At 41.4% G+C, this 27393-nt stretch overlaps 2 protein-coding genes across 2 annotated transcripts; both read right to left on the bottom strand.

Annotated features, from left to right (window-relative positions):
- Nucleotides 1-3737: 3737 nt before the first annotated feature.
- On the bottom strand, nt 3738-7239 carry LOC117457453 (extracellular calcium-sensing receptor-like). The gene is made up of 6 exons (XM_034097555.1): nt 7043-7239; nt 6658-6946; nt 5574-6371; nt 5260-5487; nt 4823-4946; nt 3738-4633 (listed from the first exon to the last, which is right to left on the bottom strand). Exons 1-6 carry the CDS (start codon nt 7237-7239, stop codon nt 3738-3740), a joined length of 2532 nt encoding a protein of 843 aa, XP_033953446.1.
- A 15405-nt stretch (nt 7240-22644) lies between these two features.
- Nucleotides 22645-26163, bottom strand: LOC117457468 (extracellular calcium-sensing receptor-like). The gene is made up of 6 exons (XM_034097586.1): nt 25967-26163; nt 25571-25859; nt 24490-25287; nt 24176-24403; nt 23739-23862; nt 22645-23549 (listed from the first exon to the last, which is right to left on the bottom strand). Exons 1-6 carry the CDS (start codon nt 26161-26163, stop codon nt 22645-22647), a joined length of 2541 nt encoding a protein of 846 aa, XP_033953477.1.
- Nucleotides 26164-27393: the final 1230 nt, after the last annotated feature.

The following is a 27393-nucleotide window of genomic DNA, read 5'->3' as shown; positions in this document are numbered from 1 at the left end:
GACGGGTTCCTGAGAAAAGGTCTGAGGTTGGAACTGGAGCCGCTGGAACCGGAACAGAGGCCTGGACCATGGCTGTGTGGGCCAGGTAATCGAGCAAGGAAACATAGCTCTGCGGGCCGGTACTGGTGCATGGATCCATGGCTGTGGAAACCGGAACTGAAGCCGGAATCATGGCTGTTGGAGCACGGGCTGGAATCCTGGCCCTGCGTCTCCTAGAGGCTTTTTGGAGACTCTGTGGACCTTCAACAGGACAATAGTCGGATCCCAGGAAAGGGTTAGAAGCTTGTGACAATTATTCAGGGCTACTTGTAAAGGTTTGTAGCCACTCAGGCAACAAGCTCCTGAGCCAGGGCTTGCGAGCAACCTCCCGGCGTGCCTCCTTCAAAGCAGCCTCTTTACCCCATCTAGATGAGGCGTTCTTCCAGGTGTAAAAAATGTACTCCAGAGAATACCCAAAACATTCCGCCTGTGGGGCCAAAACATTAAAATCTGCTGAGTCCAAATGTGGTCGGTTCATTCTGTTACGAATGGGTGAAGCAGGTAGGACTCAAATGCAGAATAGCGAAAAGCGAGCTTTATTAAATAATAAAGCTGTGGCAAAAACAAGGCAGAATCCAAAATATCCAAAGCAGCACAAGGAACACAGACCGTGGAATAACATGGAGGGGAAACAATGAACCGACATGGAACACAGGGGAAGACTAGACTAAATACACAGAAGGGTAATCACAGAACAAGACACAGCTGGACAGGGGAGGAGAAACACAAGGACAACAGGTGAACACAATCGGGTAATCAGGGAGGGAAACAGGCAGGAAACGGGGGTGAACACTTTACACAATAAGACAGGAAACCCAAAGACAAGAAAAACACCAACACAGACAAAACTACAAACGTGACATAACCTGAGAATCGTGACACAGAGTGTACAGTCAATGGGCCTGGAGAGCAGCAGCGGCTGGAGCACGGGCCAGAGGCGAGCGGCGGAGCGGAGGTGGATCCATCGCCTGGGCACCATGGACCCGGGCGGACTAAATGAAAAATATAATTGATGGGTCCGCCTCCCACCACTTAAACATGTTTTAACCTGTGTGATCTCCTCTCCCCCCGGGGTCTCTCCTCTGCAGATGGGTGATTTTGGTTCCCTTCTCTGCGGGTGTGTCAGCCTGTTTTAATCCGCCCTCCACGTATTTTAGCACTTATATTTATTTATTTATTAATTATTTCTAGATCCTCCTCATCTGGACTTTTTTTATTGGTGTGCTACATTTTTATCGCATGTTTTCAGCACTATCTTATTTATCTTAATGGTGTTCATATTTATGTTTTTATTACTTCTTACATGTTTTATAATTTTAAATGTATTTATGTGTATGTTTTTATCTGAAAATGATCAAAGCCACATGAGGAGGGACGCTTTTATTTGTTTATTTATATTTATTTTAAATTATTTTATTACCTGGAGGCCGGGAAACCACCCGCAGAGAGGAACTCTTCACCGACCTGCCACCCTTTTAAATAAAAAACGGCTACCCTTTGGAATCTTTTAAACTTACCCAACCTCGATTTTAATGGTTTCTGTTTTTCAGTGACATCCAGTTCATTATATACGATTTTACTAACCTGGTGTGCCTTCCTTTATTTTATTAGTATTAGTTAATTTTAACACTCCCTTTACTTTTTAAATTCATATTACTGTGGAGAATGTTTTAATTATTTATATTTGTATCATTGCACTTGTGTTTTCACTGCACTTACACTACTATGCACGGCTTTTACTAATAGAACTGGTATCACTTTTAAATTGGCCATTTTAGATCCCCCTATCATTTAGGGTGTTTTATGGATTCCATTGGGACAAGCTCCGCACACACACGTAGATACATCGATACACGCACGCACGCACCCACACACACACACACACACACACACACACACACACACACACACACACACACACACACACACACAGACACACACACACACACACACACACACACACACACACACACACACACACACACACACCCTCCAGATCCTGGGACGGGGAGATCTGCTTTTTAAACACCTATCGACCGAGAGCCAGTGCACCACGTAGGGCTCCTCCGGACCTATGTCATTATTGCAGAGGATAGGGTCATTGGAAGGAGCAGTGTCCGTTGCTGGAAACTAAGGGGAAGCCTCGTTTGGCACCACTTTCTCCAGCCATGTGTTCTGCCGTGTTGAAAAAAAACCCGTTGGGTGTAGGCTCGGGCATGGTGCCTGATAGGAAGCCGATTTGTGCTGACCCGGATGCGGGTTCTGGTTTTGAGCCGTTCATCACTGAAGCGGTTGTATCAGTAGTCGGTAGTGACAAATATGTGCCAATTAAGGTGTTGCGTGATACAGCGGCTAGATACTCATTCATTGTTGAGTCAGTGTTGCCTTTTTCGTCAGAGACAGAAACGGGGGATTTTGTGCTGATGAGGGGCATGGAGATGGGCTTGATTCCTGTGCGACGTCATACAGTAGTGCTGGATTGTGAGCTGGTACGGGGAGTTGTGTCTATCGGCGTGCGTCCCGCGTTGCCACTTGATGGGATACATATGATTTTGGGCAACGATCTCGCTGGCAGTGCTGTGTGGGCTGGTGTGCCACCGCCTGTGGTGGTTTCCAGGCCGGTGGCATCTGGGGAGTCAGATGAGAGTGTTTGCAATTTCCAAGTGTGTCTCCAGTTTATAATATTGCACGCGTGCAGAGCCGTAGGATGTCCACTGACCTACCTGTTTCGGAGTCTGGAAAAAGTGGTCCAGCAAGGTCCTTTGACTTTGAGATCGAGACAAAGAAGAAGGAGAAGACAGTCAAAGTGGTGAAGGAGAAGAAAGAGAGGAAACCCCGCAAAGAGAAGGAGAGGAGGCCGAAGGAGAGGAGGCCGAAGGAGAGGAGGCCGAAGGAGAGGAGGCCGAAGGAGAGGAGGCCGAAGGAGAGGAGGCCGAAGAAGAGAAGGCCGAAGGAGGTCGGCGAGGCCGATGAGCGCCTACATGCTGTGGCTCAACGCCAGCCAACCCAAGGAGACATAAAGGCAGTGGAGACGAAGAAGCAATACGAAGTCGCAAGGCTGGAGTTAAGAAGAAGGATGTTGGGTTGTCGTGGACCCCTTTGGGGCCCCGTCTTAAGGGGGGGGGGGCTGTGATGCCCCTGTGGGTCCATCAGTAGAGAGGGTGTGGCTGTTCTGTCTGTGCTGCATTGATTGCACTGATTGCAGTAACTCAGGGCACCTGGGTCTGGTGCTCTGCAGCTATTTTAAAGCCTCTCTGCTCCTGTCTGTGCTCTCTGCTTTTCCCTGCAGGCACTCCGGTTTGGTTGAGTATACTATGAGTTTCTTCAGTTGCTTTACTTTGTGCACTTCAACACTCTCACACACATACATGTCCATACAATCCTCACCCTGCACTTACATTACTGATACCAGTATCATGATACTGACATCCACACCTCATAGTTTACTGGTTTTGACTTAATTTGATTTGTTTGTCCTAAATAAACATATTTTGTTAACCGTCAACATGGTGTGTCTCCTTTTTGTTGTGGCCTTTTGAGCCGGGTCGTAATAAGACATTTATCCAAATATAAGCATGTTTGTTTTTATGCGTCTTGTTTTTGTTCTTGTTTTTGAGGAAAACATATTGTGGGTGAAAAAAATAGCATCTCAGACATTTAGGTTTCACTTTCATGCACACTCATTTAAGGTAATTTGATTAGTTTCTTCTCATCATTTCCTTTTTAGTATTTCTCTCTGGTCTTAACAGTAAAATATAACATTTTGGAGCAAATATACAGAAGAGCAACCCAAAGCTAGAGGCCAAAATGGCAAATATCTCCACAGCCACAGTGAACTTCCCAGGAGAGCTAACATACGCAGGAATAAAAGTGACCCATACTGCACAGAATATTAGCATACTGAAGGTGATGAACTTAGCTTCATTAAAATTATCAGGCAGCTTTCGAGCCAGAAAAGCAAGGATGAAGCACATCACAGCCAGGAGTCCTATATACCCCAACACAGCCCAGAACCCTATAGGTGAACCTACATTACACTCTAGAATAATCCTTTCAGTGGTATGAGCTGTATTTGTGTAGGGGAATGGTGGGGCAAGGGTTAACCACAGCACACATACCAACACCTGCAGTAAAGTACAGCTGAGAACATTTGTTCTCTGAAGCACAGCAGAACACTGAGGAAGTGTGTTAGTCGGCCTTGTAGCCTTAAAAGCCATCACTACTGCTATGGTTTTAGCCAAGATACAAGACATGCACAAGGCAAAGGTGATGCCGAATGCTGTGTGTCGCAGCATGCAGGACACCACTGTGGGCTGACCTATGAAGGTCAGGGAACACAGGAAACACAGAGTCAAGGAGAAGAGCAGCAGGAAGCTCAGCTCAGAGTTACTGGCTTTGACAAGAGGTGTGTGACGAAACCGGAAGAAGACACACAACACCACCAGTGTTAACATCGTTCCAAACAACGAGAAAGCAGTGAGCAGGGCGCCCATGGTTTCGCCATAAGATAGGAACTCGATCACCTTTGGAACACACTGGCTGTGATCTTCATTTGACCAGTACTCCAGTGGGCATGGCGAACACTCGGCAGAATCTGAATAGAAAACATGGACCACTGAAATGTGTTTGTGCTGTAAGCGGCAAGTGAGACTTAAGCTCATACTGTATGAAATAAATTATGGCCTTGTAATGTTTGGAGACTTATTGGATTGACACTGGAATTCATAGACTTTCTACATATATTAATATAAAATTAGTTACAGTATGGAAAGATTCTACTCACAGTTGGATTTGGTGATCTCTCCCGCAGCACAAGCAATGCAGGAGAAACAGCAGATGGGTTTCCCTTTAATCACAGCCTGCCGGAAACCTGGTGGACAACTCTCACTGCAGACGGACACAGGCCTCTATAAAAATACCACTCAACTCATCAGTTACTCAAAGTTAGTTGGCCCTTCATTTATGAATGTTTTTATATTTGAATTGGTCTTTCTTAGTGTCTCTAAAGATTTCATTTTTCTCATTAATCGTACACGTATATCTACAACTTGAAAGTGCCAATCCCAGTCAGTAATATATAGAGTATACATAGGTAAATATCTGTTTGTTGACAGGAGAATCCACCTTTTTTATTTGGTCATTAATTACGGAAATGTCTCAGGGAACAGTTATGTATTTGAAAAATTACCTCCACAATGAGTTATACTAAACTATTTTTACCTTTAGGGATCCAGCAGCCCATGTTATGTTTATTCCATTCATTATAAACTGCTTTTCAATTGGTAGTGATGCATCGTAGCTCCCTACAGCCACAAACACAGTATCTCCTGCTGGATTTCTCTGCCAGTTCACCAGCTCATAGGTCGCTGCAGGGTCTCCATTTCTATCAAAATACACACTTTCTCCTGACTGAAGGGTGAAATTCACACTTTGGAGGTGTTTCACAACCTACCAAATGAGAACAGTGGTGAAATATTGTAAGATTATTATTTATTTTTTATTCAAATCATTTACTGAATGTATTAACCTGTTACCTGTTTTGGCTCAAAGTCATCTTTCCAGATACACTGAGGATTCATGGCATCACCACATTGTAACATGTTATGCATGGCATGAGCCACTGCATACACAGCCTTATACACATTGCTGGATATCCTTAGCTCTGACACATCTGTAAAAGTATTGTTGATGTCCTCTAGTATCTCAGAGCCTGAGCACAGGGTCTGACCATGGAGACCGGACTGAAAACTGCAACCAAAGGTGGCTTCCCAGAACTCTCTCAGCAGATTATTATGAGGGTCTTGACCTGGGTTTACTTGCAAAAGAAACTCACTGAGCCCTGTGATCTTTGTTTTTCTGATGGCAAAGCCCAGAGTCCCTGTCAGGATTCCTGAGTACCTCTTAGTTGCCAGATGACCTGCTGTAATCCAGGACTCACTGCCCACCCACTGCAGCCCAGTGAGGTTCTGCTTCAGGGCTTCCTCAAGAAGAATGTCCATTTCACCCTGGGCTACGAAAGCAACTAAAACTCTGGCAGTGCCGCTTTTTATCCCTCTGACCACCTTTGCAATGTGCCCACCGGTGTCAGTCCTTGATATGGCTTCTGAGTATTCAATGCAGACCCCCTCCTGGCGTGCAGCTGTGATAAATGTTGCCATGCCATTGTTACCATAATCATTGTCACTTCTAACTGCCCCAACCCACTTCCAGCCAAAGTGGTTTACCAGTTTGGCCAAGGCTCTGCTCTGATAATAGTCACTGGGGATGGTTCTGAAGAAAGAGGGGTACTCCTTTCTGTTACTCAAACAAGCGCATGTGGCAAAGTGGCTGATCTAACAAAAAAATAAGGGAAACTAAATACATTTATTTTGATTTCAGATAAGTATTAAGTGGAAAATGTAAGTAAAATAATGTTTTAATCATTTTCTGTCTTTTTCCTCATTCTGCATATGTGCAAACCCTTTAATCCCAACCTAAATTTAGCCCTGAAACAAACCACAATAATACCAGTATTAAGTCTTTGTTGATGGTTGTTATATGCCAGATCTACAAAATGGGAAGCCTTTTGCAAAAACAATTTAGAAATCAGTCCAAACATGAAATATTACAAATATTTACCACTGGTATTTGGAAAATCCCTGAATTTTGTAGCATCACAATTGTTGAGGAGGACTCAGAGGCTCCGATGATGGCATGAACAGATGACCGGCTTGAGCAGGTTTTACCCAAAGTTCTTTCCTGTCCATTCAATAGACTCATCACTGCTCGCGTTGAAGGCAGTGTTGAACCACAGCTGTCAAATACCTTATAACCAATCGAGATATTAGGCAGCAATGAGCTGCTATTGTTGATCTCCTGGATGGCAAAAATCATTGTTTGGACAAAGCGAAATTCTCTTAACTGTATTCTGAAAAGAAAAAAAATAGTTTTAATAACAGTTTCCTTACTAATATGACTATTTAATCTGTTATGAAACCAACAGAGACAATAAATGAAACACTACCTGGAGCATGTGAGAGCTTCTGGAACATCTGTAAAGGAGAGAGAAGGCTTCGATATTTGGCTATAGATGGAAAAAGCTCCTCCAATTGTAATATCTCCATCCTTAGATAACAGAGGAAACACTGGGTCTCCCAGCATCTCACAGTATTCAGTGTTCTCTGCTCCAAAGGCTCCCACAAAAATCACAAACAGTAACATAGCACAGCAACGGTCCAACATCAACTGGAATAATCTGGCACACACATATATACACACAGCACACACACACACACACACACACACACACACACACACACACACACACACACACACACACACACACACACACACACACACACACACACACACACACGCACACACACACACACACACACACACACACACACACACACACACACACACACACACACACACACACACACACACACACCTTTGTTATATTTACTGTTATTATTACAGACTATATCTCCTTCAGAGCTTCTGTAGGAGATGTGGTCGATGATGATGATGATGATGATGATGATGATGATGATGATGATGATGATGATGACGATGATGATGACGATGATGATGATTGAGGTCCTCTTATCGAATCACTGTTTAATGATGTCAGAGCTCTCTGCTGTTCATGCTTTGCAAAGTTTTACTCTGACCGTTATATCAAATCATATGATGGGGTTACTCATACCCCTTTAAAAATTGAAGCAAACTTTGAAGTTAATACGTTTTTCATGGCTGAAAATGTGTTATTTGTCAAATAATGAAAAGGGAAAAATAGAAAACAAAATGTAAAATCCATAATACAACTTGTGTATTCACACAAATATGAAAACCAAAACATGCAATAGTGCATTGATTTTATAATAAAATTACAAATTTATGAGAAAATAATTATATAGTTAAAAAACAATAACATTAGTCAACATGCTAATATGTATCATGTTTGTATTGTAGTGCCGAGAGACGGGAGTCCAAATCCAACAACCTGGAAACACATGAGCAGTCGTCGTAAGGGGGCCGTAGGGGGCCGCGGTGGGCGTTGTGACGAATGAAAACAAAATCCGCCGACCGTAGTCCGGGGGACACCTGGAAAGGTGGGTTGCTGTGATTTATATGATCATTATAGTTATAAAAAAATAGGAGAATAAATGAAAAACAGGTATGAAATACTATATGACAGTAAAAAAAGAATAAAGTTTAAAAGGGTGATTTCTGATTTGTAAAATATCCATAAAGAAAAGGTAAATCTGTTTACAGTTCTGTTTCATATGGGTGTTGAGAGATGTATCCATCGATCTCTTCATGTTGCTCTCTAAGTGCACCAGATTAATGCTTTTAACTTCAATATTTAAAAATAAATCTTCCCGGGGGAGCTTGCCCCCGGACCCCCCTATGTGAGGTCCACACACCACCTATAAAAATAGCACTTTACCCCTGCTTACACCTATATGCCTTGAGCCTTCATTGTAACTGTCACACTGTGTATATGCGTGGGGATTGTTGAAGTAGAAAATTCCACTGTAGCGACCGGTACATTAATGGGAAACCCTAAATGTTTGAGCACCCTCTATGAAACGTCAAGCTACCCCACAGCACCCCAAAATGAATATCTGGCGCTGCCACTGAGCCTGACTATTTGTGTTGGGGGGGCCCGACTTATTTTTTTCTCCAAAGGGGGAGCCTGACAGAAAAAGTTTGAGAACCACTGGGCTAAACTAACCTGTATCTGCTCTGTCCAAACTCACAACAACGTCCTGAAGACAGAATTAAACCAGCGACTGTATTCACCATGACAGAGACAGTCTGTGGTTTGTACATGTTTAATTTCTAGTTTCTGAACAGATGTGAGGAGCTGTGAGGAGTTGATTAAAGAGACTCTCACAGACACACACACACACACACACACACACACACACACACACACTTTTGCATTTCAAAGTACACTGCTGAATGATCAACCCAGTCTCACGGCATTTCGTGTTCACCAACACGATTTTTAATCTATTGATTCGTGTTCACCAACACGATTTGCCCCTTTTTTTCGTGTTGCACAGCACGATTTTAAAAGCAATGTATTTCTACTGGTAACGTGTTTCGTGCCTGCAGGCTGCAGCACATCTTCGGGTCGTGGAAGACCGGAAGCTGTGTGGTTCATAAAAACTCAATATCAAGCCACAATTATTGCTTTTATTTTAAATCGTATAATTTCTGACTTTTGTTGCCGTCTGTGAGGAAAATAAATGGGGCTCAGAGCCTCAGGATACTGAAATCTGTATTTTTAAATATTTTTTTCCTTCTAATTTGTTATTCTTTTCAAAATAACACACTGTTATTTACTCACCAATAACACACAATTATCCTTGCTTTTATTTATTGGTTTAATTCCATAATCTCGGGCTTTTTTGGTGTCCGTCAGGAACTGAATTTCAAAATAAAAATAACAGGAAACAGACGTAGGCCTATAAGGGACATTTCGAGCATCATTGCGATTGTCAACATTTCTGAGTTTAGGATGGCCGAAGACACTACACTACCCATAATCCCCAGCTATCGTTTAGGACTACAGTCCCCGTAAGGTTACGCAGAGCGTCAAACAGCTGTGTGAAATGGAACGAAACCACGCCAGACTATCCAAAACTGGAATCGAACACCCCCCCAGAACTACACATTCTGGCTATTGTGTTTCGCAAAATGTTCTATGGGACGTCTCTACTGAACGGTTTCGTTTTTCCCACAATTAGAAGTTGCCATTATTAAACACATTGGTGTTATCAAATGTAAAACATATAATTAATAAATGGGTGAAAATCACTTGTGTCCATAATGCGCAGCATTAATATATACCCACATGACAGCTCATTGCTACTTTGTAATTCTACTCCACTACAATTCAGAGGTTAACCTGGTATTTTTACTCCACTGCATTTATTTGAGTTACTTTGCAGATTCTGATTAATTATGTGAAATATAAACAACCCTTAAATCAGACTTTAGTTACACGTGACCTGAGTAAAATTCAGGTAAGGTGATTGTCAAGTGCCAACAATCAGGAGAGATATTTGATAGTTGGTGCTTGAGAAGACTAAACATGTATCTGCAATTGACATGAATGGAAACAAGTAATAAAGTTAATAGTTAATTAAAGTATATTATGGCTATTTTGCACATCCCTTTCAAGATTTCCAAAGGTTTATTGACATATCATACACAACTACGGTGTAGTTATGCAATGAATGAAAAACTTGGGTCACAGGTTCCTCAACAGTGCATTACAAGACATCTATCAATATGTGTGTACCTCCACCATTAAACTGTCATATTCTGCACATTTCTTATTCTATCTACATACATCCATCCATCCATCCATCTTCTCCCGCTTATCCGTGGTCGGGTCGCGGGGGTAGCAGTTCCAGCAGAGAGCCCCAAACTTTCTTTTCCCTGGCGACATCAACCAGCTCTGACTGGGGGATCCCAAGGCGCTCCCAGGCCAGCGAAGAGATATAATCCCTCCACCTGGTCCTAGGTCTACCCCTTGGTCTCTTCCCAGCTGGACGTGCCTGGAACACCTCCCTAGGGAGGCGCCCAGGTGGCATCCTAACTAGGTGCCCGAACCACCTCAACTGGCTCCTTTCGACGCGAAGGAAAACATGTTTTGGAAAACATACCAAACACTAATTATTCAAAGTAGAGTATTTCATTGTATATGCAGTAATACTAAGGAGGCATAGGCCTATATGATGATATAATGTTTGACATTATTGATATTAAAAAAGTGATTTGTTTTCCATGTCATTCGTGTGTTTTTCTTATCAGAAAGTGAAGTTATTTATTTGTATTCTCCAAATCCAAATGTTACACTCAATGGCCTTTGTGCCCTGGCATTTGGCCTTTGCGCCCTGAAAAAATGTGTGACACCAAAGGCCAAATGGCCTAGCCCCTAAAATGACGAAAATCCAAGCCTGGAGGTCACTGTCGAACGCACTGTACTTGCCCTCCCTGAGGGTTAAAGAGCAACTTGCAGGGTTTTTTTTTTTTAAAAGAAAACATCTCAGTACACCGTCGCCGTGATAAGTATGTTTAATTAATTGTGTTAATATACCTAGATTGCCTACTCTCAAAGTCATGTATTATATTATTGAGTCAATAATATAATACATTAACCGTGCTTTACCTGAACCTCATCATGACACTAGAGAGGACGGCAGGATTGTAATTTCCCATGTTCAGTGAATGCAACAGAGGCAAGACAGCAGACCAACCAGAGAGTTAAATGGAAATACAAATCTGTCTTATTGGCTGACAGGTACCTATCCTGTGAGCTGTGACAATGTTTAAAATAAACAGTCAGTCGGACTCAGAGTTTTTGAAGATGGACATAAAAAAACGACAAACGACAAATCTCAAGTGGTGGCTCACACAACAACCCCAGAGCCACCACTTGAGCCAGGTAAACAAGGTATGTAAATGTCAGTAAACTTCCAAGTTATGCGAACATGTAAGCAAAGCATAAATTACAGCTACGTTGACCTTACTTTGAATCGCGGGGGTAAGCTAAACCGTCAGCAAGTAGCTATAGCTAGCCAGATATATTAAATAAACACTTTGTCATACAATCTAAATGTAATGTTTTTTAGCGTTACCTGGTGATTTCAAAGAAAGCTCTCTGGGAAATGTTGACTTACTGTTCGACATGAAGCTAGAAGCTACCTTACAGTACACAGTTGATCCGGAGTCCTGTCAGTTAAAGTGTTTCATAGTTAGCTTAGCTAACCCTCGGCCAGATCATCCGACATCATGGACTCAATTTACACTGCTACACTGATGATACACAATTGTATCTCAGCACCACTCCATCCTCCCAGCTCCCCCCTCAGTCTCTCATCAACTGCCTGCATGACATCAAAACATGGATGTCTTCCAACTATCTTAAACTGAACAGCAATAAAACAGAGCTCATGGTTGTGGCACCCAAGGCCCTGCTCCAGAAGGTTGGTGACTTCGTCCTTGAGGTCGACGGCTGCTCCATCTCCCCATCTCCTGAAGCCCGCAACCTGGGTGTCATCCTCGACTCCACCCTTTCCTTCCATTCCCACGTAAAATCTGTGACCAAATCGGCCTTTTACCACCTGAGGAACATTGCCAGACTCCGACCGTCACTCTCGGAGTCGGTTGCCGAAACTCTAGTGCATGCGTTTGTCACCACCCGCTTGGACTATTGCAATGGTGTCCTGTTCGGGTTTCCCAACAAAACCCCGGACAGGCTCCAGTATGTCCAAAACTGTGCTGCTAGGGTACTCACGCACACAAAGCCGTGGCAGCACATCACTCCCACCCTCATCCACCTACACTGGTTGCCGGTCAAGTCCCGCATATCTTACAAAGTCCTCCTCCTTACCTACAAGTCGCTCCATGCCCTTGCCCCCCAGTACATATCGGACATCCTTCACCCACATGCCCCACCCCGGAACCTTCGGTCCTCAGACTCTGGCCTGCTTACCACCCCCCGCACCAAACTGCAAACTTTCGGGGACAGAGCCTTCAGTGTGGCAGCCCCCACCCTCTGGAACGCTCTCCCTGCGGAGATTCGCAACATCCCCACACTTGACGCCTTCAAAAGGGCCCTCAAGTCCCATCTGTTTGCCAAGGCTTTCGGCCCCTAAATCGATCTGTTGTTTTGTCTGTCTGACTTTTGTTTTGTTATGTTTGTTTTTGCCCTATTACTTGTAAAGCGACCTTGGGTCCCTTGAAAGGTGCTATATAAATCAAAGCTATTATTATTATTATAGCTGCACCTGCAAGGTGAATACAGCTGGTAACAGAACAAGTGTTTGAATGCGTACATTAACAGGTTTATGATATCACTGCCCGTCTAAGACACGATCTGACTTTAATTACATTTGTCTCGAGTGTTTCGTCAACTTAATGTGTTGCTTAAAATAATACTTCTGCATACAGTTTGTGACACTGTGAGTGTTGCACGGCCAGATACGGCTCAGCTGACTCAGATAAGGAAATATATGATACATTATGATGTGATATGCCGCGGACTGTACTTAATGTTACTCTGATCCGGTTACTTATGTTGTGGCAGATATTTAAGTAAGCTTTCTTCACACTAATGTTATAATAGTCAGATTGCTCTGAAGATGGGAGGTGATATTCTATTAATGTTCACGTTCACACAGTCGGTGATTTTTGCCGGCCGTCTTTCCTGCGACGGCATTTTTTCTGTATTTCCTTTCTCCTGTAATATGACTTGATCGCTTTAAACTCCGCACACTGAGCTCTGATTGGTCAGCAGGCAGTGCTTTCACTGAGTTGAGCTCTTAGCCTGCAACCTAACCTGCTCCGGGGCAGCCCGCTAAAAAGAGAACCAGCATCGTAGGACCGGAAAGCCAGAGTTTTCCCTGAAGTTAGCCGGCTAAGAGAAGATCCTGCTTCGTAGTATACCCCCCAGAAGATGAATGGCCTAAGAGAGCCTGGATATGACTTCTGCAGCCTTTTGAGTCGTCTCCATTTACAGCTTCTGCAGCTACGTGTACCAGGTTTTCACTCCCACAGCCATTGAACAGCCTATAACCCAGACTAACTCCAGGAAGAAGCTTAGTATCTCTATTTATCTCTTCCACAGTGAAGATTACTGTTCTGGCAAATTTCAATTCCCTGGTATTCCACCTGAAAACATAATGTTAAGTATTGGAACTTTACTAATAAAGAAGTTATTAAAGCTGAAACACACCAGACACACACATACTGTTAAACTTACGATTTTCCTAAATTGCATTCCATTTTTATAGATTATATTTGAAGCACTTACCCTGTGCAGTATTCATTTGGCAAAGCCTGGTAGCCATTATCATTCAGTTTACGAGTACTGGTTATAGAAAATACTCCTCCTATAATAAGATCACCTTCTTTTGAAAACTCCATAAACCCTTTCTGCCCAATGAAATTTCATGTTTGGTTTTCCGACATTGTCCTTGCAAGCAGAGTGAATAAGATGATAGTGATCCAACCCATCATGAACCACCCTCCCCTTCACTAAAGCACTTCTGAACTGGAAGCTGACCTTTATAGTTTTTCTTTACCACATGAGAAACATCAGCAGCCAATGCGAGCACAGTCTCAAAAGATTATTTTTGTTTTTCACTGCACTTCAGAAACTAGTCTTGCTGATTGACAGATGATTGACAGTTACCCTTTTAAAGAAAATATGTTTATTGTAGCAGAATACAGTTTGAGTTTGGCGTCTAGGCCCGGGCCTCATCACTCCACAGATTTACAAAGAACATTGAGTGATGATTAGATAACTATCCCCCAACACTCGTGGAGATTAGATAACTCTCCCCCAATACGGCATGGAGATTACATACTGTTCTGTTACAGCTAAATGTACTCTTGTTTGCATTTTCTGGGCTATTCTTTGTGTGCCTATTATGCCTAGTCGTGGTCCCTTTAAGAATCAGAATTGTGTGTTTCGCAACATGTTCTATAGCACGTCTCTACTGGGAAATGTAGTTTTAAAAGACGTTTTCGTATTTCCCACAATTAGAAGTTGCCAGTATTAAACTGTATACATCCCTGGAGGTTTAGGGGATACGAAACACATTGGTGTTATCAAATTTAAAACATATAATTAATACATGGGTGAAAATTGCTTGTGTCCATAATGGGCAGCATTAATATACCCACATGACAGCTAAGGTCAGAAGAGCTTTATTTAACAGCTGGTCTTATGTTTGTGACCCCTCCTGTTGTTAATTGATAAGCCTGAAACATGCACTTGTCAAGGTTCAGATGCACATTTAGCAAATATGGCAGTAGCCATCGATCATCTTAAGTTAAGATACTTATTGATCCCAAGTTGGGAAATGTTTTTGTTACAGCAGCATGTACTACTTTGTTCTACTCCACTACAATTCAGAGGTTAACCTGGTATTTTTACGCTACTACATTTATTTGTGTTACTTTGCAGATTCTGATTAATGATGTGAAATATAAACAACCCTTAAATCAGACTTTAGTTACACCTGAGTAAAATTCAGCCTTATCAGTTTGTCTGTTTTGCACATCCTCCTGTTAATATCTTTGGACGTCCTGCACTAAACTGTTTTATTGTAGAGATCACTACAGTATCTTCTTGATATTTTCCATTCTATATTTCTATCATTGACCCCTATTTTGTATGTAGACTACTCTTAATATTTAAATGTTTTCATCAAATATAACTTATTCAACAACTAAATTCAATAACGTGCTTTAACCACTAGGAGGTGCGGTTTAGACCAGTGGTCTAGTTAATAAAACATAATAATATCGTACATAATATGACTATAAACTTTATTGTGAAATTAAAACAGAACGTTAAAGGAAAATACAGTTTCAGTCTCTCGATGTGAAGCTTATGCATTGTACCATGCACTTGTATAGACCTGTAACAGTCAACTGCATGAGGAGTTGGAAAGGTAGTTCAGAAAATCAGTAACATCTTTAAAAACTACAAAAAAGTCCCTTTCTATCAGCTGTGCACCGTTATGGTGTAAATACAGACTATCTACTAATTGGATCAAATATAAAAGTCAGCCGAATTAGTGTTGATACTGCAAGGAGACGTATTGTGTGAAAAGAAATGGAAGATGTTGTTTAATTGTTGATATATTTATGGTCCACGTCACGTATTCAGTTTTGGCGGAATCTCTTCCAGTTTGTCAAAAGGTCTTCTGATCAGGGCTCTATAAATACATATCTAGGGCAGATATGTAATATTTAATGCAGCCGAACCGTGTATTGCAATGCCGTTATGTGATGACTTTCAAAGAGAAAAGCAAGAACACTCGGAATAAAGTATTATTATTATTTTGTTAATGTTTTCCGATTTCATATCAAATAAACACCATATCCCGACGTGCATTGCGGCGTGATCAAAACCTCTGAAAACAGAAATGTGTCTCTCAGAATCGAAAGAGAAAAACCTATGGGAAAAACACAAAAGCATTGTACACAATTTAAACCAATTAATGTCGTATAATTAACTAGGATAAACTGATGTTTTTTAGTGGATGAGTAGTGCAGATATCACTGTTAAATCATTTGATCATTGGTTTTATTATGAAAACGGCGAGACCGGAAATACTGTTTTCAACCCGTAACTTTACATGGAAGCTTGCCGCATATACACGTTCTCCTGACGAAACCTCAAATCATCTTCATAATATCTATCAAACTATAGATCCTACATATCGACTAGACGTGGATTCTAAAAGTACAATATATACTTCTCGCTAGAAATCTAATCATAAAGCGTTTTAATGGCCAAACTATCCTACAATTTAGGATTTTACAGAGAGGGTTATTTGTGAATAAACAACCCTCTGTAACGTTTGCATTGAACGGGAGCACTAGAGGCCGACAATTTTAAAACGTAATTATAGGTCGTAAGGGCTTAAACAATCGACCCATTTGGTCGTATGAGTTGGAGGACTTGTTGACCAGAACCTGATAAATAGCGGCACATCTAATAATTTAGCCTGGTGATAAGGTAATTGACAAACATCTGTTAGGGTGATAAAGCTTTGGAGAGCTGGCACATCACTGGAGTCGATTTTGCAGCGTGAAGCCTCCCGAGGCACACCAGCATGGGTGGCCATCTCTGTACAAACTACACACGTGTGTAAATTACAATTAAGATAGGTACACACATCCAGAATTATAGCATATATAGAAGGCTTGAATGCTCTGGAGAAAACTCTCTCCTTGGTAGGTGATTGAATGTACATGGCCGCTTTGGCAGAGAAGAATGCATGGTATTCATAGAAGAGAGAGCCACTGTAATGAGCGAAGTCTAAGATGATGGACAAATAGTATCGAGCTATTCTTCATTATTCAGAACCACATAACAGATATATTAATTATTTTGTATTTATTATTATTTAATTCATAGTAGTATAACTACTTCTGTATAATTGCCTCACAATATGAATTACTGCAGACGAAAGATTTCCATAATAAAACATTGCCTCATGCAGAAATGTATGATATACCTGCTAATATGTGATTCCTAAGTCAGGAATTGCTGCTTCAGGGTTCAGGAAGCTAGAGCCAGTGGTTGGAGTTGGGACTACATTTCCCAGAGTCCTCGGGGGTGTGACGTCAGCGGTAAGCGGAGGGTAAACAGGGAAGTAGAAGCATGGGTTAAGGAGGAGTGACCAAGCCCCCAGGAAGTGCGCCGGACTCAGATGAAAATATTTGTGCTGGCCAAACGGCGGTACTACACTTCCGTTTGGTTGCCAGGCAACACTTTTTCCCATTGACTTACATGGGGAAAGAGTGGTCTGTAAATCGTTGGATACTTTTTTTTAAACTAAATAAACTACCCAGTATGAACACTTATATAGCCCTTATTAAAAACATTCGTTCCTCAAGTTGTAATAATGTGCTAATAACGTTATTCTGAGAGTTATTTCCCTCTGCATTATGAACGCGCATCTAACCCACGGGACCGCGCCGCCCGGCACGTTCATGTTACGTGTCTCGACCAATCAGAGCACACTGTGCTCACAAGGAGGGTGGGGGCTGGAGCTATTGGAGCTACAACGAGCCGTTAAAGGCAGAGAGTGAAATTCAGTGAATACATGTAGTTTACAGAGATGCTGTTTGAGAAACCAATGTGAGTTGCGTTTATCTTTACCCATGGATGCACAATAAGAAAGGACCCATATCGTCTTACTGCCAGCCCACGGAGCTGTAATAATGGATATTGCACATGTTTGCTGTAATTCATTATCATACTACATGGGCTGTATGATTAAATCTTGTACCGTAAATGTTGTATTAAATAAAGTTAATATTACTTATTATTATAAGTATATATATATACACAGTGCAATCATTCTTTCATGCTAAATGAAGCTCTGTTGCTTGGATATCACCAGATCCTGTTACAGCGTAATATAAGTACATAACGATTGATGTTACATTAGCATAATTACTAGCTAGCCGCTAGCTGCTAACTGCCGCCTCGTTAATATCAAATCCATCATAATAACAATCCATTACCATGCTGTCATGAACGTGCGGTGCTGTTACGTGTACGCAAATTAATTTTAATTTATTGATTTAACTTCGAAAAGGGAAGACAGGATGTCAGGTAGTTTAGGAATGCCGGAGTCAGCTTGCTCCTGCCTTTTTTGGTGTTCAATTGGCCGCGAGACATTGAGCCTGTTAATTGACGCTCTGTGATGAGAGGGTTTGTTACCGGTGGTGGCGTACAACTCGGGCCTTTCTCTTGGCCGGAAGGAAAAAGGCTCCTCGTGGTTGAGGACGGACGGGACACCCGGCCAGTCGTTCCGGGAGCTGCGGCTCGTTCCAGCGGCGTCTGAGCCATGCTCTGAGCTCGCCTATGTTTCGGATATGAGGCAGGCTTCTTCCCCCGTGGATGATGATTCGCTTCCAGAGTCGGAGATAGCGAGACACATGTGCGAAGGACAGCACCAGCAGGTAACTTGAAAATATCATGTAGGACTTTGTAAGGCAAGGCAAGGCAAGGCAAGGCAAGGCAAGGCAAGGCAAGGCAAGGCAAGTTTATTTATATAGCACTTTTCGACGCAGGGTAATTCAAAGTGCTTTACAAAAAAGAAATGAAAGACATTAAGCATTAAAAAAGAAAAGCTAATAAAATAAACATTAAGGAAAAATACATGGATAAAAGTTACAGTGCAGTCTAAAATATGAATAGTTCAATTAAACATTACAAGAAAAAGTACATGGATAAAAGTTACAGTGCTAATAAAATAAACATTAAGGAAAAATACATGGATAAAAGTTACAGTGCAGTCTAAAATATGATTTAATTTAGACAGACTTTCTTCACCATATTTTGCTCGCATGACATCCACAATCGGACCCTCAGGAGGCTGTACATACCCCCTCCCCTGCTTTGCTTCCATAACAAAGTCTTTAAAGTGTTACCAAAACACTCCGTGTTACCAAAGAGCAGCAGCGATGTGAATAAGCAGGCAAGCAGCAGCAACATGAACATGAACGCAGCAATAGCAAGTGAACACAGCAGCAGCATAGCGAGGCAGAGGCAGGAAGACCTGGCAGCTTAAATAGAGCGGCATGTTTAGGAGAATGTGTTTGGTTGGTTGTAACAGCCCCTACACACGGCGGCGTGTGCGTTGCCGCTTCAACGCTTCTGCCCATTCACTTTGAATGGGGTGACGTCACGATTCGCCAAACTGCATTGTGGGAGCAAAGCGTAGCTTCTCTCGCGGTCCTCGCTGCAAAAGTAGAGCAATGTTCTACTTTTGCCGCCTCGACGGAGGCATCAGCCAATCAAAATCCCGCATATGCAAATCTGACAGTACAAGCGCTAGCCAATCAAACCGCATGTATGTTGGGAGAGCCAGACTGCAGTTATTTCCCATATGTCAAAAAATGTAGGAGAAAATTATCGTGGCGGTAGGGAATCACCCGGTACTATATGACCAGTCCCTCTTTACATACAGGGATACAAACCGGAGGAGCCAGGCATGGGGGGAGGTGGCAGAGACAGTGGGTGAAACTGGTAGGTTTTCGCCTGTTTGGGGAGTTTATATCCAGTGTACTTCGTTTGAATGGACAGCTAGCAAGCATAGACAGTATATTTAGCCAGCATGGATGTAGCATGAATGCTTTGCTTTGTATGTCCGGGGCGGCACATTGGTTGTTGGTCGCGTTGCTCGCGTTGATTCCCCAAGCTCAAGACACGCCCACCGCCAAGCGGCAACGCACGCCGCCGTGTGTAGGCTCCGTAAGAGGGACGAGGTGCGTCACGTTTTAATGTATCATTGGTGCTCGAGTTGACTGCCTGAACTAGCTCGCAGGCTTCGCCCCATTTGCGATTATTAAATGTGATTATTCATTGACTTTGAAAACATCCATTTATTGGAGAAAAAAAATGTGAACAGTATGTTTTTAACAGTTGATTACCCTGAACTTTAATTCAACTGAAAAACCAAACCAAAAAAAAAGTAATAATAATACTTTTTAAAAAAAGGTTTTATTTCGATTACGTTGTTTTCGTAATCGTTGCAAGCCATAATCATAATCGTGATTAAACTACGATTAATTGAGCAGCCCTAGCCTGTTCCACTCTTTGTTTTCCGAATGCCAGGAAGTATTCTTGCCTCGCTTCTGAAGCAAGTGACTCGGAAGACATGTGCTACCAAGCAAGCGTACTCGGCATACATGTGCTACCAAGCAAGTACTCGGCATTGAGAAACACCCTTTATGTGGCTCGTAAACAAAATGGCGGAATGGATATCCCTCACGAACGTTTCAACTGGGAACACACTAGCCTGCCCCAAGAAGCCACTAAGGCTATAGCAGTCAAAAGGAGATGGATGTCAGTCATTGGAAAGACAGAACAACATGGAATCATCTTAATGTTTTGGTTTAGCTAATATGTTTGTAATGAATAGTATGAATGTGTCACTGCAAAATTCAAGCCAAACCATGAAATACAAAAAACGAAAAGACTAATTTGATTTGTATTTAATTGTATTCAGTTTTATTGTGTTCAGTTCAGGTTTGAGTACAATAAAAAAACATTTGGGTGCAAATATACAGCATAGTAGCCGATGAAGGTCAGAGAACACAGGAAACACAGAGTCAGGGAGAAGAGCAGCAGGAAGCTCAGCTCAGAGTTGTTAGACCTTACAATAGGAGTTTTTCTGTAGTGGAACAATAACAGGGCTATAGTCATCGCCAGGCAGGCACAGAAAGACAGAAAAGGAGACGAACAGTATACACATTCATTCCCTGAAGGTGAGGAATTCAATAGCTTTCAAATCACAGTTATTTCTCTCTTCATTGGACTTGTACTCGGGAAGGCATTTGTCACAACATGTTCAGGCTGTACAGCACACACATCTTTAGATAGATAAGTAAAGTGCTTGGAGTGATTTTGCCCAATAGAAACACGGTGAGTGCTAGCGTAAAGGCTAGGAATCCTGCTGTCTCACTTGTACTGTTGCTGAACTCCCCGTCAGCACAGGCGACGCAATCAAAACAGCAGATAGGCATTTTCCCTTTGACAAAAGCCCGACGCATCCCAAGCAAACAGCTCTCACTGCAAACAGACCTTGGAACCTGCATCAAAGTGACAGCATGAAATCATTCATCTCCTGATTAATAAGGTTTACTCAGTAATCAAAATGATGGTTTATGATAAAACAATGTTACTTTCAAAATAGATATAGATAGATAGACCAACTAATTAGTACCCATGTACTTACTTCAAGATTCTCGCCTGCCCAGATGGCTCTCACAGCTGAGAATATCAGATTTAGAATTCAGCTTCAGGGATGCCGTGAACTGACATTGTTAACATCCTTTAAAAAACTGCACATATGGATGCTTAATGTGCTGCTGTGTTAACGGCCTGCAATGATTTTAAATACAAAAAAGAGTAAAATTGCATCTCATCAATTTAGTGGAATAACAGTAGGCCAGATGTAACACAGATTTCCCTGTATGCTGATGACATGATTGTGTTCATTTACAAATTAAAGGAAACAACCACGTTTGGTGATGTTTCAGGTTACACGGTTACCATTACTAAATCCTCTATTTTATTATTAAAGAAGCATGAAAGAAGGATCCCAATTGATGAGGTTGTGTCTTCCTGGTCGAATGTACTTATTGTAAGTCGCTTTGGATAAAAGCGTCAGCTAAATGCAATGTAATGTAATGAGGTAAATCAATTTAATTAATATTTAGGAGTACAGATAATGTCTAGTTTACAAAATGTTGTTGAGGCTAATTATGAACCTTTAATGATGGAAATAAATGAGTTAATTGATAGATGGATTTCACTACCATTATTTATAATTGGGAGAATTATAAATAAATATAATACCAAAATGACTTTATTTAGTTCAAAATATTCCCCTGCCTCCCTTAATTAGAATTGTTCTCAAAACATTTAAAATTAAGAAGAAAATGGTTAAATTCATAGAGAATAAGAGGAGGGCAGGCCTTGGTTTGTCTTTATAGTATTTACGCTATGATCAAGGGGGTTTACAGTGTCCAAATGTAATGTGGTATTACTGGGCAGCTGAGAACTATCATGTTTTATTTTTCTTCAAATGAAATGGAATATCATTGTTTGAAACTACCTCTTCCCTTATACATGTATTCAGAAACAGTAAGAAACGTACGCAAACAAACAAAAACACTAATTGTAAAACACATGATAAAGATCTCGTATGATGTGAACCAATATTTAAAAGAACCACATACATTATAACCATACAGTCCAGTATGGGGTATTCATTGTTTTGTGCCAGGAAGAACAGATGCAACTTTAAAATTATTTGAGTCACTTGAAGGACTACAAATGATCCAAGACCTTTATTTGGCAGATTCAAATGTCATGATGTCCTTTGAAGAGATGGGGTCTAAATTCAATATTGATATACAAAAAAAGACATTTATCCAAATATAAGCATGTTTGTTTTAATGCGTCTTGTTTTTGTTCTTGTTTTTGAGGAAAAAGTATTGGGGGGAGAAAAATAGCATCTCAGACGTTTAGGTTTCACTTTCATGCACACTAATTTAAGGTCATTTTGATTCGTTTTTTCTCATCATTTCCTTTTTAGTATTTCTCTCTGGTCTTAACAGCAAAATATAACATTTTGGAGCAAATATACAGAAGAGCAACCCAAAGCTAGAGGCCAAAATGGCAAATATCTCCACAGCCACAGTGAACTTCCCAGGAGAGCTAACATACGCAGGAATAAAAGTGACCCATACTGCACAGAATATTAGCATACTGAAGGTGATGAACTTAGCTTCATTAAAATTATCAGGCAGCTTTCGAGACAGAAAAGCAAGGATGAAGCACATCACAGCCAGGAGTCCTATATACCCCAACACAGCCCAGAACCCTATAGGTGAACCTACATTACACTCTAGAATAATCCTTTCAGTGGTATGAGCTGAATTTGTGTAGGGGAATGGTGGGGCAAGGGTTAACCACAGCACACATACCAACACCTGCAGTAAAGTACAGCTGAGAACATTTGTTCTCTGAAGCACAGCAGAACACTGAGGAAGTGTGTTAGTCGGCCTTGTAGCCTTAAAAGCCATCACTACTGCTATGGTTTTAGCCAATATACAAGACATGCACAAGGCAAAGGTGATGCTGAATGCTGTGTGTCGCAGCATGCAGGACACCACTGTGGGCTGACCTATGAAGGTCAGGGAACACAGGAAACACAGAGTCAAGGAGAAGAGCAGCAGGAAGCTCAGCTCAGAGTTACTGGCTTTGACAAGAGGTGTGTGACGAAACCGGAAGAAGACACACAACACCACCAGTGTTAACATAGTTCCAAACAACGAGAAAGCAGTGAGCAGGGCGCCCATGGTTTCGCCATAAGATAGGAACTCGATCACCTTTGGAACACACTGGCTGTGATCTTCATTTGACCAGTACTCCAGTGGGCATGGCGAACACTCGGCAGAATCTGAATAGAAAACATGAACCACTGAAATGTGTTTGTGCTGTAAGCGGCAAGTGAGACTTAAGCTCATACTGTATGAAATAAATTATGGCCTTGTAATGTTTGGAGACTTATTGGATTGACACTGGAATTCATAGACTTTCTACATATATTAATATAAAATTAGTTACAGTATGGAAAGATTCTACTCACAGTTGGATTTGGTGATCTCTCCCGCAGCACAAGCAATGCAGGAGAAACAGCAGATGGGTTTCCCTTTAATCACAGCCTGCCGGAAACCTGGTGGACAACTCTCACTGCAGACGGACACAGGCCTCTGTAAAAACACCACTCAACTCATCAGTTACTCACAGTTAGTTGGCCCTTAATTTATGAATGTTTTTATATTTGAATTGGTCTTTCTTAGTGTCTCTAAACATTTCATTTTTCTCATTAATCTTACACGTATATCTACAACTTGAAAGTGCCAATCCCAGTCAGTAATATATAGAGTATACATAGGTAAATATGTGTTTGTTGACAGGAGAATCAACCTTTTTAATTTGGTCATTAATTACGGAAATGTCTCAGGGAACAGTTATGTATTTGAACAATTACCTCCACAATGAGTTATACTAAACTATTTTTACCTTTAGGGATCCAGCAGCCCATGTTATGTTTATTCCATTCATTATAAACTGCTTTTCAATTGGTAGTGATGCATCGTAGCTCCCTACAGCCACAAACACAGTATCTCCTGCTGGATTTCTCTGCCAGTTCACCAGCTCATAGGTCGCTGCAGGGTCTCCATTTCTATCAAAATACACACTTTCTCCTGACTGAAGGGTGAAATTCACACTTTGGAGGTGTTTCACAACCTACCAAATGACAACAGTGGTGAAATATTGTAAGATTATTATTTATTTTTTATTCAAATCATTTACTGAATGTATTAACCTGTTACCTGTTTTGGCTCAAAGTCATCTTTCCAGATACACTGAGGATTCATGGCATCATCACATTTTAACATGTTATGCATGGCATGAGCCACTGCATACACAGCCTTATACACATTGCTGGATATCCTTAGCTCTGACACATCTGTAAAAGTATTGTTGATGTCCTCTAGTATCTCAGAGCCTGAGCACAGGGTCTGACCATGGAGACCGGACTGAAAACTGCAAACAAATGTGGCTTCCCAGAACTCTCTCAGCAGATTATTATGAGGGTCTTGACCTGGGTTTACTTGCAAAAGAAACTCACTGAGCCCGGTGATCTTTGTTTTTCTGATGGCAAAGCCCAGAGTCCCTGTCAGGATTCCCGAGTGCCTCTTAGTTGCCAGACGACCTGCCGTAATCCAGGACTCACTGCCCACCCACTGCAGCCCAGTGAGGTTCTGCTTCAGGGCTTCCTCAACCAGAATGTCTATATCACCCTGGGCTATGAAGGCAACTAAAACTCTTGCAGTGCCACTTTTTATCACTCCGACCACCTTTGCAACGTTTCCACTGGTGCCTGTGCTTGATATGGCTTCTGAGTATTCAATGCAGACCCCCTCCTGGTGTGCGGCTGTGATAAATGTTGCCATGCCATTGTTACCATAATCATTGTCACTTCTAACTGCCCCAACCCACTTCCAGCCAAAATGCTTTACCAATTTGGCCACGGCTCTGCTCTGATAATAGTCACTAGGGATGGTTCTGAAGAAAGAGGGGTACTCCTTTCTGTTACTCAAACAAGCGCATGTGGCAGTGTGGCTGATCTAACAAAAAAGAAGGGAAACAAAACACATTTCTTTAGATTTCAGATAAGTATTAAGTAACACATTTTAGCAAAATAAATGTTGACCATTGTCTGTCTTTTTCCTCAATCTGCATATGTGCAAACCATGTAATCCTAACCTAAGCATAGCCCTGAAACAAACCACGATAATACCAGTATTAAGTCTTTGTTGATGGTTGTTATATGCTAGATATACAACATTGAAAGCCTTTTGTATAAACAGAGTGAAATCAGTCCAAACATGAAATATTATAAACATTTACCACTGGTATTTGGAAAATCCCAGAACTTTGTAGCATCACAATTGTTGAGGAGGAATCAGAGGCTCCGATGATGGCATGAACAGATGACTGGCTTGAGCATGTTTTACCCGAAGTCCTTTCTTGTCCATTCAATAGACCCATCACTGCTTGCGTTGAAGTCAGTGTTGAACCACAGCTGTCAAATACCTTATAACCAATCGAGATATTAGGCAGCAATGAGCTGCTATTGTTGATCTCCTGGATGGCAAACATCATTGTTTGGGCAAAATGAAATTCTCTTAAGTGTATTCTGAAAAGAGAAACAATTGTTTTAACTAACAGCTTTCTTACTTACATGATTATTTATTCTGTTGTGAAACCAACAAACAAGAAAAGAGACAAGACATAAAACGGTACCTGGAGCATGTGAGAGCTTCTGGAACATCTGTAAAGGAGAGAGAAGGCCTCGATATTTGGCTATGGATGGAGAAAGCTCCTCCAATTGTAATATCTCCATCCATAGATAACAGAGGAAACACTGGGTCTCCCAGCATCTCACAGTATTCAGTTTTCTCTGCTCCAAAGGCTCCCACAAAAATCACAAACAGTAACATAGCACAGCAACGGTCCAACATCAACTGGAATAATCTGGCACACACATATACATACACACACACCTCTTTGTTATAGTTACTGTTATTATTACAGACTATATCTCCTTCAGAGCTTCTGTAGGAGATATAGTCGTTGATGATGATGATGATGATGATGATGATGATGATGATGATGATGATGATGATGATGATGATGATGATGATGATGATGATGACGACGACGATGATGATTGAGGTCCTCTTATCGAATCACTGTTTAATGATGTCAGAGCGCTCTGCTGTTCTGCTGTTCACCGTTTGTAACACCAATATGTCAAAGGAAATTGCATCATATGATGGGGTTACTCATACCCCTTTAAAAATTGAAGCAAACTTTGAAGTTAATATGTTTTTCATGGCTGAAAATGTGTTATTTGTCAAATAATGAAAAGGGAAAAATAGAAACCAAACGATATCCATAATCATGAAATATCTGAGGAAATATTAAATACAACTTGTATGATCACAAAACATAACATATTTATTTATTTATTTTAATTATTATTAAACTGTGAATAATGTATTCACTCAAATAAATAAAAAATATAATAAAATAAACATTAAGGTGCAGCATTTCAATGAACTGAAATAATCTGTATTTGAACGTTACTGTACTAGTAGGCCTACTCACAAAACATCAACTATTAGTTTGGGGTTTTTAATTATAATTAAACTGTGAATATTCACTCAAATAAATACAAAATATAATAAAATAAACATTAAGGTGCAGCATTTCGATGAACTGAAATAATCTGTATTTGAACTGTACTGTAAGCAGCCAGTTTGACATTAGGACTTGCTTGTCATTGTATTTTCATGTTTTTTTAAAGAAAAATTAACTTGTCCACATTGCTTGCCGAAAGGGCAGATCTGCTGGCACTAACAATGTCTCCTGCTGTGGAGAACACCCTCTCGCTAGGGACAGAGGTAGCAGATACAGCCAGGTAGCGCTTTGCTAACATGGCAACATAAGGATATTGGGCGTTTGTAATAGCTTTGGCTCGGTCTAAACTTTTTGCGAGTGGTGGAAGCTTAAATGCTAGTGGGAGTTGGGTTTGCACTTCAATCTTTTTTCTTTTGGTACCGGTGATATTCACGTTCGGGGGATGCCTTTTCAAATGAGTGTGCACTGTGCACAGGGCCGGACTGGGACAATAAGTCAGGCCGGGAATTATACACCCAACCAGGCCA

Source organism: Pseudochaenichthys georgianus, chromosome 13 (genome assembly GCF_902827115.2).
Source record: "Pseudochaenichthys georgianus chromosome 13, fPseGeo1.2, whole genome shotgun sequence".
Classification (NCBI taxonomy): Eukaryota; Metazoa; Chordata; class Actinopteri; order Perciformes; family Channichthyidae; genus Pseudochaenichthys; species Pseudochaenichthys georgianus.
Note: the sequence above shows the minus strand (reverse complement) of the source record. Positions and strands in the feature narration are given on the sequence as shown.